Genomic DNA, 13,631 nt, shown 5'->3' with positions numbered 1-13,631 from the left:
CTGGAGGGCTGGAGTGCAGTGGTGTGATTTCTGCTCACGGCAACCTCTGCCTCTCAGGTTCAAGTGATTCTCCTGCCTCAGTCTTCCAAATAGCTGGGATTACAGGCACGTGCCACCACGCCTGGCTAATTTTTGTATTTTCAGTAGAGATGGGGTTTCGCCATGTTGGCCAAGCTGGTCTCGAACTCCTGACCTCAGGTGATCCACCTGCGTTGGCCTTCCAAAGTACTGGGATTACAGGCATGAGCCACTGCGCCCAGCCTACTCCTTTTATTTAAACTATGCTTTGTTCCCAAGAAGATTAAGAGGAAACTAAGGATAAGCTTAGCATCCATATGCGTCTCTTTTGCCCTAGGTTTTATCTGAGCTTCCTAGTAGCCCATGTAAAAGGGGACACATAGTCAGTTATAGTTACAGTGTCCACAAGATAAATGAGTTGTTCAAAGAAGCATATCTGTGGCTATTCCAGAGACTAGAGAGAGATTTATTTCCTGAAACCTAAAAAGAAACACTATGAAGTGGCAAGTGATGTCAATACTCCCACCCTAGTTTTGTTGCATCAGGACTGGCCCTTGGAAAGGCCAAAGGCCATGTCATTAGCATTTCTTTTTCCTTCATGGGGGAAAGAGGGGCATTCCCGAAGAGGAAGAATCAGCATGCTCAGCTAAAGTCTACCTAGAAGCGCAGGCTGTTAAAAAATGTTTCTCTACATCTAAAATTCACGGAGAGATTCTGAGACGTGTTGAGTCAAGACAACCCAATATGTGGGTATCACCTCCACAACTCTTATTTAGAGGGGACACTGGTGAATAGATTTTTAAAGGACTTTCACAAAGTGAAAAACCTCATTTTCAATGTTTGTGAGAGCCAGGGTGTTCATTAAAATCATGTATAAACGACAGGAATTCTTCCTCTGTCTGTAGGATCCTCAAGAGAGCCTATTATTTTGAGGAAGAAATTACCAGGGAGGTTTAAGGGCATCTATTGAGCAAAATTATAGTACTCAGAGGAAACACAAGGCCTTTAGCCAGCCCAAGTAGAAAAAGTCATAAATACGGGTTGAGGACGAAGTTACACCACTGAGAGGCCTTTGGGGTAGGCAGTGGAGCTTCCAGGCATGAGAGTGAAGTGTCACCTCACCTGTCCCTGTCTGCCCTCCTCCCTTAATGTCCATACAGCTTATAGGACAAGAGGGGTCAAAGTCCCCTTCTGTTTGGGAGGAGCTGGCACATTCTTCATCCTCCCCAAGACCAACGGGGAATGCAGGAGGGCTCATGGGAAGGACAGGATTTTAAGGTCTGCGTCCCTTCCAGGTAAAGGGCTTCTCCTGGCTCACACAGGGGCATGACCATCTTGCCAAGTTGGGATCCCAAGTGGGAGTATGGGATTGAAACACTGGATGGTACTAATGATTTTGTCCTGAGCTCCTGTCTTCCTCTCTCAAGAAGCCTCAGTGGAGATGGGTGCAGCCAGTCAGGATATAACTCATGCATGACTACTGAACCACCTACTAAATCCTGGTTTGGAGGTGTGAGAAAAGGCTGATCTGTGAGCAAAGTCTCCAGAGAGGAAAAGATCCAAAAAGGCTTATCATGCTTTACACATGATGTATATCCCAGGGGCTTGGAAAATCCACCATTATATCTAGTTGCCAAGAAAGGAAGATTTTTTTTTTTCTTTGCTCAGAAAAGAGCGACAATCTAAATCTATGATTATTAGTCTTTTTTTTTTTTTTTTCTAAAAATCATGGTTCCATTTTAAAATATGATGAAAATCACAAGTCTTTCCCTGAGCAAATAACAGATGCACGTGCAATTTTAGGGGGTTTATGGATCCAGAAAAGTCCATCCATGAATGTTGTTTTTAAAATTACTATAAATACACAGATGGGTTCTTGTTTCAGACAGGGTTACAGTGTGATGCTTTGGTTCTTACAATGAGTTAGTTATTCTTGTAAGTGATGGAATGGGGCAACTGATTGGTAAACCAGACTTCATCATTACTTGTAAGCCAAAAACAATAAACAAGAAAATCTATGGAAAATGATCTGGAAAGGAGTCCTCACTGATCATGCTCCTAGCTTGCAGATGGGAGGTCTGTGCCTTATTAGAAAGCAGGGCTGGGCATAGAGAAAAGGGGTCTTCCCTGCAGAGCCTTAGTTCAGGCTCTGAGGGAGGGGACAGGAGGGGAGCACGTCAGTGTCCCAGCATCCTACCATAACACAGAGGTGCAGTGGCCCTAAGGAAACAAGGACAGAAGGGGATGCGCTCACCACACCGGCCTCGGGGTTCCTTTTCCTCCCGTTGCTGAAGGTGGAAGCCAGGGTGGAAGAGCAGCTCTCGTCGTACAGGGCAGTCCTGCCGTCGTTGATGGCTGAGTTGATGGAGATGGTCCACATGCTGGAGGCGTAGCCGTCGCAGTTGCAGTCATCATAGCTGCCGCCGTCCCCGGAGGCCCACACATAGATGCTGCCTTTGCCGCCGCGGCCCTAGGGGGAGCAGGGGAGATGCTGCTGCTACCCTACAGCCTGGGCTGCGAGGGGGCAGGGGAGGTCTCCAGCCCAGGGATTGGGCTTCTTCAGCAGCTGAACCTAAAGACTGGGTGCACTTTTTAAACTGGGTTGGACACCATATCTTTCTGGCAGGGCATCGTGGGAAACTTTTTTTTCCAGGAAGAACTCAATCTAAAAAAGTCAACTGAATTTACAATTTAAGCTGGGGACAATGAGGAAAGAAAAGTCGGAAGAACTGCCTTTTAAAAAAGCTATAAAGGTGATACATGCTCATGATGAAAAGTTTAACTGTATGGAAAGGAAAATAAAAAAAACTCTCTGAGGTAATTATCATCTCATTCTTACATCTTCTTATGTATCAGACATTTTTCAGTGAAATGCAAGTATATGGACACACATTTTTTCTTAGCTACATAAGCTATACAAAATATTTTTTTTCTTTTTTTCTTTTTCTGAGATGGAGTCTCGCTCTTTCGCCCAGGTGGGACTGCAATGGCGCTATCTCAGTTCACTGCAAGCTCCGCCTCCTGGGTTCACACCATTCTCCTGCCTCAACCTCCCCAGTAGCTGGGACTACAGGCGCCTGCCATCACGCCTGGCTAATTTTTTGTATTTTTAGTAGACATGAGGTTTCACCGTGTTAGCCAGGATGGGTCTCGATCTCCTGACCTCGTGATCTACCAGCCTCGGCCTCCCAAAGTGCTGGGATTACAGGTGTGAACCACTGCACCTGGCCCACAAAACATTTATAGAAGATATATACCTTTCATTTTAAATAGCTATATATCAATATATAAATTTAAATATATGTAGATATTATAAATATAAAGCATACATTTACTCCATAATATACAAAATTCTTACATATATGTGTGTGTGCATATGTACATACTTTTTCTTTTTTATTCAATTGGATACTAGAATCCTTTTAAACACATAATATACGACATTTTACTTGTGCAAGGGAACTCCAAATATAGGAGGAAAGTCTAATATGATCAAGTAAAACACACAGTGAATAAAACCTTAAACACACAGTAGAATGCACAATAGCTATTGCCACATGCTGATTAGTTTAAATGGCAAGCTTTGCATAAATCCCCACAGTTAGCATGGCTCTTCTCCTCAAACCATGTTCTTAGAGGTTCTTAAAAATCCTTTTCTTTTCCTTGTCTTCTGAGTATCTCCTCTCTACCTAAACAACCCAGGATTGGGCCATTTGCTTCTTGCTTCCCACTTTCTTACCCCAAGGCAATGGGGCTTGGGGCTGCTTAGTTTTCACCTGTGGGCTGGGAGGGTGGATAGGAGTGCAGCCATACAGTGTGGGAGGCAAGGGGCAGGTGCAACCTCCAGCCACTCCACAGCCTGGCCCAGGGTGGCTTGGTTACCCTCTAGAGGGAGAAGACAGAAGAGACTGTCAGGGGAAGTCTCTCCCTGTATGGTCACCAGGTGTCCATGGTCCTTATGCTTGAAACTGACACAGAATCAGTGGTTTAAGGGTGGAGAAGCCAGAAGGAAGAGAGATGATTGGATTACCTCTAAGCGCTCTCTGCCCCCTGACAATCAGATGTGACATTTTTAATTGCTTCTAACAGGACTGGGAATTAATTAGTCTGTGATTGATTGAATCGACAAGTGAACAAATATTTATTCAACCACTAGCTGGGAACTATTCTCAGCATCTTGGTAAATCTATGCTGGAAAACTCCAACCAAAACAAGGAACTGCTCTCAGAAACCAGGACCGCGAGGGACATAGATCATCCCCAGAGTTGGTGTGGAAGATCACACTCTCAAACAGACTCAGATTTGGGCTCAGTATCAAGAAATAGCAAAATTGCGGCTGGGCGCGGTGGCTCATGCCTGTAATCCCAGCACTTTGGGAGGCCGAGGCAGGTGAATCACCTGAGGTCGGGAGTTCGAGACCCGCCTGGCCAACATGGTGAAACCATGTCTCTACTAAAAATACAAAAATTAACTGGGTGTGGTGATGCACGTCTCTAATCCCAGCTACTCGTGAGGTGCAGTGAGCCAGGATTGCACCACTGCACTCCAACCTGGACAACAGAGTGAGACCCCCATCTCAAAAAAAAAAAAAAAAAAAAAGGAAAGTGCAACTGATGTGAGTCATAATAAATGAGTGAGTGAGGTTAACCATCTGCAGAACTTTCTCCTGAATCAGTCCACATGTAGATGTGACAGCTCACATCTCACTGCTAGTGAGATGAAGCAACCTTTGCTAAAATGAAGGAAATTGATGCTAAACATTCTCTTCTTGGTGTGGGGAGTGTGGTAGATTGATTGTGACCCTAATTATTCGTGATTCCCTGTATTTATGCCCTGTGCACTATGCCTTTGCAGCCCCATCCATCAAGAGGAAGAGTCTGTTTCCTACCCCTAGAATCCAAGCTGGCTTTATGTCTTGCTTTGGCCAACAGAATGTGGTGGAAAGTGATTCTGTGTCAGTTCCAAACTTCAATCCCAAGAACTCCTGTGTTCTCTGATCTCTCCCAGAACTCCATTGCACCATGAAGATAAGCCTAGGTTAGCCTCCTGATTGATAAGAGACAAGTATTCCAGTAAAATTCACTGCCCCTGCTGCCAGCTGCCAGACACAGCAGGGAGGCCATCCTCGATCAGCCAGTCTCTACCTCTCTCTCCTGAGGTTAGCCCAGCCTGGTCCAGATCAGCAGAACAACCCAGCTGACCTGTAGACCGAAGAGCAACATTAAATGATTGTTATTTTAAGCTACTGAGTTTTGGGGCAGTTTGTTATGCAGCCAGCTCACTGATACACAGGGAGCAACTGTCAACCTGTTTCCGAACAGTAAATAGCAAATGTTGATTTTGTTTTAAACAGTCAGATTTGCCCACAAGAATACTTCGTTTTCTAGGAATACTAAACTTTGTTTTCCTTAAGTTAGATTGGACACATGAAGCAACAATAATTGTGTCCTTGCTTCTAGTGATTGGGTTTTAGCACCAAAGAGTCCCTGGCTTCTGGGGAAGATAGGCCAGTGAGGAAAAAAAACCCTAGTTCTGGGGGTAGAAATGAGTGGGGAAGGGACCTCCATAAGAGGACCGAGAGCTGGTGATGGGATGGGGCTGTTGCTGGCATGCCACCCTACTTTGGTTTGAACTTATATGTCCCCCCCAAATTCATACATTAGAACCTAAGACCCAACGTGATAGTCTTAAGAGGTAGGATCTTTAGGAGGTAATTAAGTCATGAGAGTTCAGTCCTCATGAATAGGATTACTGCCCTTATAAAAGGGCTCCAGGGAAATAGCCAGGCCCCTTTTGGCCCTTCCACCGTGGGAAGACCCAGCGTTCGTCCCCTCTACCAGACACAGCAACAAGGCACCATCTTGGAAGCAGAGAGCGAGCCTTCGCAAGACACTGAACCTGCCAGTGCCTAGATCTTGGGCTTCTGCTTAAGGCTTGATCCATTTCTGCTTCTCAGCTTCACCTGAACAGGAGCTAGGCAGAAATCGAGACAGAATAACTATGGCTCACATCTAAACCATAACCCGTTAGAGGAAGAAGTGCAGAAAACAAAGGGTGACTATCACAGCAAGCATTTCTATAGCACTTACTGCATGCCAGGGACTTTAAGTACTTTATATATTATCCTATTCAGTCCCCACAGCTACCCTACAGGCAGCACCATTTACACTGGCCACACAAAGGATAAAACACTTAGGAAGAAATTCAATAAATCTAAGGAAAAAAAAGCTAAGGAAGCGCTAAATAAGGCTTTGAAACTCTCTGAACTCTACGGAAGGAGGGACGAAGATGAAGATTTGATCCCATGGAAAGATATTGGCCATGTTCTTGAATAGAAAGACAGGATTACAGAGATGTCAATTTTCCCTATGTTAATATATAAATATGCCAGGCACGGTGGCTCACGCCTGTAATACCAGCACTTTGGGAGGCCGAGGTGGGCGGATCACCTGAGGTCGGGAGTTCGAGACCAGCCTGACCAACATGGAGAAACCTCGTCTCTATTAAAAATACAAAATTGGCTGAGCGTGGTGGCGCATGCCTGTAATCCCAGCTACTTGGGCGGCTGAATCAGAATTGCTTGAACCCAGGAAGCAGAGGTTACGGTGAGCCGAGATTGCGCCATTGCACTGCAGCCTGGGCAACAAGAGTAAAACTCAGTCTCAAAAAAAAAAAAAAAAAAAAAAATATATATATATATATATAACTTTATCCCAATAAATATACAATGTATCAATTGAGATTCAGCCAGGCAAATATTGCCACACTTGGTAGGTCAACAGAGGGAATTTTATCCAGGGAATAGGTGTTAAAGGAAAGCCTAAAACCCAAAAGGGACATGGGAAGTCACCCATGGATTAGAGGGTGACCCGGGAGCTGGAGGACAAAGGGAGGCCATTACCCAAGAGCCAGCACTGTGGGCGGGGCTGTCTGCTGGGGGGCAGAGTCTCAGCGCTAATCCTGCAGCTCATGCTCAGTGAGTGGAATGGCCGTCAGCTGCCTGAGGCAAGTAGGCCAGCCTGGTGGCTCATGCCTGTAATCCCAGTGCTCTGGGAAGTGGAGGCTTGAGGCAGGAGGAGCGCTTGAGGCCAAGAGTTTGAGACCAGCCTGGGCAAAGTAGCGAGAGCCCCATTCACCCCCCACTGTACAAAATAAAAAATTAGCTTGGCATGGCGGGGCACGCCTGTAGTTCTAGCTACTCGGGAGCCCAGGAGTTTGAGGAGCTGGAGTCTGCACTGAGCTATAATCACACCACTGCACTCCAGCCTGGATGACAGGAAAAAAAAAAAAAAAAAAAAAAAGGGCAAGTGCATTTAGGTGAAATTAAATGAATGGTGCAACTCCACTTTGAATTCTGCCAGTCTTTTGAAGTGTAGTGAGATTATAGTGTTTCTCAAAAGTTTTTGCCAAATGGAAACTTTTAACCTAGGCACTATGGAGTGTACTTAACCACCCTGGTTCTCAAGCAGCGTGGACTTTTGCTTCAGGGTGGAGTGATGGAGACAATTTTGGTGGTCACAACCATGTGTGTTTTACTAACATCTAATGGATAAAGGCCAGGGAGACTACTAAACTTATACACAAAGGACAACCTCCTCACCACCGACAAAACAGTATTTTGCCCAGAATGTCTACATGCTCAGGCTGAGAAATCCTGCTGACCCAATGGTAAAGGGCAGTGAGTTGGAACTTGCTGGCCATGGCCTTAAGTAGCCTCTCACAAGTCTGAAACTTCTGAAACATTCAAGCAAATTTTTTATTCTGCTGATAATATAAAAATAATGTTACAAATTGCTTACCGTCAGCTAAGGTGACATTCCAGCTAGAGACTGGTGCAGTGGCTTGCTGTGTCCCCAGTGCATCGCCTATGTTCGAGGAGGTGGAAATCCCACTTTGAGAAACTTGTGGCTAAAGTGAGTCAGTCCTTCCACCCTAACCAATGGGTAGGGACCCGGGTTAATGACCAGAACAGGCCCTGGTCCAGGGTTGGTATGGGTTTAGGGTGCAGACCCCTGGTGAGGCAAGCCTGGGAGAGCTTATCTTTTTGTAAACAACTATAGTAATTGTTATTTTCCAGTCACCTTGATTTCTTAATACAATATTAACATACCTTGGAAAAAGTTATTGTATTTTTTACTATGAAAATAATATTTATTGTAGAATAATTGGAATATAGAAGATGAAGGAAATAAAAATCCTTTATAATCTTACATGAATAGATAATCATTGGTGATATTTTGTGGATTCCTGTCAATTTTACATATAAATGCGAAGTATAAGAAGGGGCTTGAAAGTGAAACTGGGATAATAAAAATAGAAGGACTTTCTTGGCCTGCTTAAAATGCATTTCTCACAATTTATATAATTAACATTTTTATGTGATTAAATACTCTTCTACACCATAATTTTTTGTTAGTTTTATGAAATAGCCATTCTGCAATTTATTTACACCTCTTCTTGAATGTACATAGAAGGTTGTCTCTAGTTTTTAAAAAAGTACTTTATGTTTAAAATGAACATAATCTTATATATGTCTTTGTATGTTTATTTTCTTAGCAGTGTTTCTAAAAGAGGAAATTTTGGGAGAAAAAAATGAATGATGATTCTTGGTTCATCTGCCGTATTATTGCTCTTGATAAAGTTTGTTAACAGTTTATATGTTTACCTGCAGTGCATGAGAACTCTACATTCAGCTCATATGGGCCATAATTTAGAATTGTCATTTCTTAAAAATAGTTTTGCCAGTTTGGTGGGTAAAAATAGTACCTCATTGTTTTGAGTTATATATTTTTTTCACGAAAGTTGAATTTATCTTTTTGTGTTTTTCCTGCTCATTTGTATTCTTGCTTATTATTTAACAAGGCCCCAAGTCCCAAAAGATAATATCCTTTGCCTATTTTTTTTCTTTCATAGAATTTTTTTTTTTTTTTTTTTTTTTTGAGACAGAGTATAGCTCTGTCCCAGGCTGGAGTGCAATGGTGTGATCTCGACTCATTGCAGCCTTTGCCTCCCGGCTTCAAGATATTCTCCTGCCTCAGCCTCCCGAGTAGCTGGGATTGCAGGCATGTAGCACTGTGCCCGGCCAATTTTTATTTTTATTTTTATTTTTAGTAGAGATGATGGAGTTTCACCATGTTGGCCAGGCTGGTCCTGAACTCCTGACGTCAAGTGATCTGCCCACCTTGGCCTCCCAAAGTGCTGGGATTACAGGCATGAGACACCTCGCCTGGCCTCATAGTATTCTTTTTACTGGTTTGTAAGAGCTCTTCCTGTATTAAGAAACTGAGCTAGATTTTTATTATCTACGTGCATATATATTTACTCAGTTTTTCCTTTTCCTTTGATGTGTTGGATTTAGACTTGCAGACATTTTTCCATTATATTACTTTAATCTGTTACTAAAATATGAATTTTAAAATAAACACATTTTAAATTGCACATGAAATAACGTATTGATTTATGAATATTGCCTTTCTGCACTCATAGTTCATGAAAAATTTTATTCAAACTATTCATGAACATCTTTGGCAAATTTTATTCAAACTATTCACAAACATCTTTGACATTGGCATGTTTGTCCTCACTAGGTCAACTGGTTACCTCTTGAGCTACCTAACTGTTTTGGTGCACATTGTGGTAGTCATTGCTGCTGTTTACTAAATATTGCAAAGTGTCCATGGTCTGAGCCCATGACCAGGCCTCTTTGCGGTTGGGTGAGGTATTATAAACCATTTTAATCAATCGGTTGTGAGTGGGAGTGATGGTAGATAGTATCCTTTCTAGTTTGGAACTTTTACTCGTCAGTTCCAGACTCTGTAGAGACCCTGTGGGTTCTGTCGTACTTCAGTGGGAGTAGAGTATCAGGTTCTCTGGAAGAGCCAAGGCAGTCGCCCTGGCCTCTGATTTAAATCCTCACCTCGATTCAGTGTTTGATGGCACCTGTGGTCATCTTTAATTGTTGTCTGGTTTTCGTGTAACCACCTTGGAGGTCAGAATCCTGTGTTACTCTGTTTCACTGCTCAAAGGATCCAGCCATTGTAGTGATGAATCTTTCTGATTTCAGAGGTGCTGCTGAGTTTACTTTCACGTCAACTTCTAACCCCAGGTGAATTTCTCACTGGGCCCAGGTGGGCCAACAGGTAGCACCAAAGGGGGGGTGACCAACTGTCTTGGCTTGCCCGGGATTGAGGGGTTTCCTGAGATGTGGGACTTTTCAATGTGAAAAACAGGGAAGTCCCTGGCAAAACGAGACGGCTGGTCACAAGGATTACCCGAAATCCACCAGACTTTTCTCGTAGTTCTCTTTATCCCAGAAATGAAAGGAGGGACGGTAACGGCACCAGCTGTTTCCAAGGCTGAGCTGCAGATTCCACGCTGCAGCGGTTCTGCTCAGTTGTGACCTTCATCTGGCTGCAGAGCATAAATCTGGGCTCGCGGAGTATTTGTGAGAGCTCCTTGGCAGGAGGCATTCATCGTCTGCCAGAGGCCCTGGCACTCCCTGCAACGGTGTATGACCCACGGCTCTGATTAAATTTCAGCAGGCGGCACTGTGGCCTCCCCTCGCCCATGCCTGATTAATCACTATCTCCCCAGGCAACTCTCTCTGTTCCCTGCTTTCCTGGATGGTGGTTTTCTTGTAAGGGGTCCCCGTCCATACATTCCAGCTGGAAGAAGACCTGCGATCTGTACTTTGCCCTTTGCAACCCCTTAGGGAGTAAACAATCAATGCGCTGTCTCATCTGCACCTCAGATGATTTCTGTAGCCTTGTTTTTAAATATTCCTAAAATATCCCCTCCAGTAGCAACTCCAAAGAGTAACTAAGAAGAAGTTGGGATGTAGTCATCAGAGCCAGCAAAAGGTGTGCCAGGGTTGCTCTGGGTGGCTGTATTTCCTCAAGTTGTGGAAAGAAGTTCATGAATCAGTTGTCACTTTCAAGACCTTCTAGCGTCACCCGAATTCCCCTTCTGGTTGTCAGAGCAAAATAAGATGCTGTGTCCTATAATGCCCGGTTTTTGTAACACCCTCTTTGCAAGGGCTACATCCTTTTCCTGAACAGTAAACACATCACCTTGCTAGTGCTTTGTCTATCCAGAGAGTGATGACTCTGTCTCAGGTTAGGTTTTGCTTAAGCTGCACTTTGGGAGTTGTATGTGAGCCCGTATCCCTTGGACTTTAGAGTTGCCTGTGCCTGGCAGTTTCTCAATGTCAACATATGCATCTTTTTGTCTAAGGGCTTCCAAGAGGCTGAAGGCTGCTTTGCGCATCTGTCCTCAGGCTGAAAGCACTGGGGCATTTACAACCTTTTGAGAACAAACCTCATCAATGGGTTTTATTCCAGCTCCTTTCCCACAGGGTGGGATACCTTTGGGGTGTGCTCTCAAGTTTTGGTGTGGTTTTCTGAAGCTTCCCACTGGCATTAAGCTCCAGTTGCTGACAGTGACGACTGGCAGGATAACATACCCTTAACTGGTCCTGTCTCTTTCCTGCCACACCTCCCATTCATCACTGGTATTCTCTTTACCTCCCCAATAAACTACTTGATCCCAAATCTTGCCTCAGGATCTGCTTCCAGGAGATCTAAAACTAAGACAGAAGTCGATTATTGAACCCTCTCATAATTCAGGCACCTCTGTCACCCTCTTCCCATACACAATGTGAAAAATGCTGTAACTGTAAACCCAACACATAGACTACAAAGCTAAAGATTAAAATAAGCAAAAGAAAAAAAGGATTTCCTTCTTGCCCACTCCTCACTGCTTCTCTCAAGTATTAATTAAGCAAATGTAGGAGGTGCAAACTTCAAATCCCTAAGGAGCCAGGTAGGTGATGTTTGTGTGAAGCAGGTATCAGATAACTGGGAACAGTGGGATCTATGGCAAACAGTGCGTGCCCCGATAAAAGTCTCTTATCCATCTCCTCTTTATTCTCTTCCTTTAAATCATTACTATGTTGGTCAAACAAAACATACGTACAGGATGATAAAATTGAAAGACAAACGTAAGAAGTGCCTTGTGGAACAGGTAGTTCTCTGACTCCTTTGTTTATGTGAAGACTGCCTTTCAGAGATGGATTTTCCCTTAGAGTACAGCAGGCAGTGGAAGTTACTGGGAGAAAACCTTCGCTAATGCACAATGCACCCTCACTTCCAAAATGCTACAGTGTTGTCCAAAAAATGTCACCTTGAAACAAGGAAAGATTTATTCCCATTGCTTGGGGAAATTTATTCCCATTGCTTGGGGAAAAGTCAAATGAGAAATCATGTAGTTTTCATCATACTCAGTCTACTTTCTAAAAAATATACATGCTGTCATCTGAAGATCAGTCATAACAATTTTTCTCTTAAGCTTCAGCGGGCTCGGCATGCTTTGCAGGGCAATCATACTTGAAAGGGCCTTTTCACCTGCAGCCACGGAGACTACAGATGGAGGAGAGAGAAATATCCTGCTTCGAGAGGCAGTGGAGCAGTGCAGAAGTCTGTGGAAAATGACAGGGGCACCCAGGGATGTGGAGCACTGCCACCATCTGTACTGTCAGTCTGGACAGAGGGCACACATCTCCTACCTGCCTGACTCTCTTTTGGCCTCAGGTGTCAAAAAAAGTGCCTCTCAGTGAAAATCCATGTCTGCTGAGGAAAGGGGGAATCTGCCAAGCGTTCCCCTGGGCATCTGCTGTCACCTGGTCTGGGGCTTGGATGTGTAACCATTTCTCTCCAGTCACAAGATGAATAATGCAATAAGGAAACAGGCTGTCTGTGCATCAAAAATTTCATCCTAAATGCTTCTTAAGGAGACCAGGCATTGAAACAGGGTAGGGACGTCACTTTCGTGCCACCCAATCCTGTTGTCAGACATTCTCTGTAAACCACATTGTGTCACTCAAATGCCGGGCTCATGTTGCTGTTTCAGATGAGTTGAATTTCAACAGCAGACTGGCATAACCTTGTAATAAAGCATCTTCACTATTTCCTAAACAGTGTAGCAATGGACAATGAGCTGCTGTCACCGTGATGTTCATTTCGTGGACTCTGTTTTCCATTTCATAGTTGTGTTTCTGGGATCCTTGTATTTAATGTAAAAGTGATGAATTCCTTAAGTTGTGAGATCTTTCCTTGACTTAGAAAAGTCTTCCACAGTCTTGGGGTAACTTAGGACTCTGGTTGAGAATCTTGTTATTTTGAGGAAACATAAAACCTTGGGGTTTCAGGTGTTTTTCTTCCTGTTTTTCCACTTCCCAAAGGGAACTTCCAGACTCATGAAGGCAAGGGTGGCTGTTACTTGCAGGGAGAACACATAGGTATGTAAGTGCTATAATTTAAGGAAAGTCAGAAGAGTCCTCTAACGAGGGGTGTGCTGTTAAATGTTTAACAACCAGCTCTCTGAAGGGGGCATAAAAGGATTTTATTTTTAGTGTTTGTCAATTTCCATGTCTAATTTCAAGCTCCCAATTTGATGTTATTGGGAGCTTTTCAGTACGGCACTATCCCTAGCTTGGAAACATGTTTCTCTCCTAGGACTGCATCATGAGCATTCTGGCGTGCTCATTCCTTCGAGGAAGCTATGTCAGAGAAGGGAGGGAGGGAGACTTCTCAAGGTCCTGAACTAGAAGGAAAAAT

The 13,631-nt window shown here is 43.9% G+C and overlaps 1 protein-coding gene across 3 annotated transcripts in view; it reads right to left on the bottom strand.

The window, feature by feature from the left end:
* The window catches only part of PCSK2 (proprotein convertase subtilisin/kexin type 2), a 258,307-nt gene that overhangs the window by 26,875 nt on the left and 217,801 nt on the right, over positions 1-13,631 (bottom strand). For all 3 annotated transcript variants that reach the window (XM_025399674.1, XM_025399673.1, XM_025399675.1), the window contains one exon: positions 2,273-2,488. In XM_025399674.1, the coding sequence (XP_025255459.1) occupies positions 2,273-2,488 (216 nt within the window). The remainder of the gene's footprint in view (positions 1-2,272; positions 2,489-13,631) is intronic.

This window comes from Theropithecus gelada, chromosome 10 (assembly GCF_003255815.1).
Source record: "Theropithecus gelada isolate Dixy chromosome 10, Tgel_1.0, whole genome shotgun sequence".
Taxonomy (NCBI): domain Eukaryota; kingdom Metazoa; phylum Chordata; class Mammalia; order Primates; family Cercopithecidae; genus Theropithecus; species Theropithecus gelada.
Note: the sequence above shows the minus strand (reverse complement) of the source record. Positions and strands in the feature narration are given on the sequence as shown.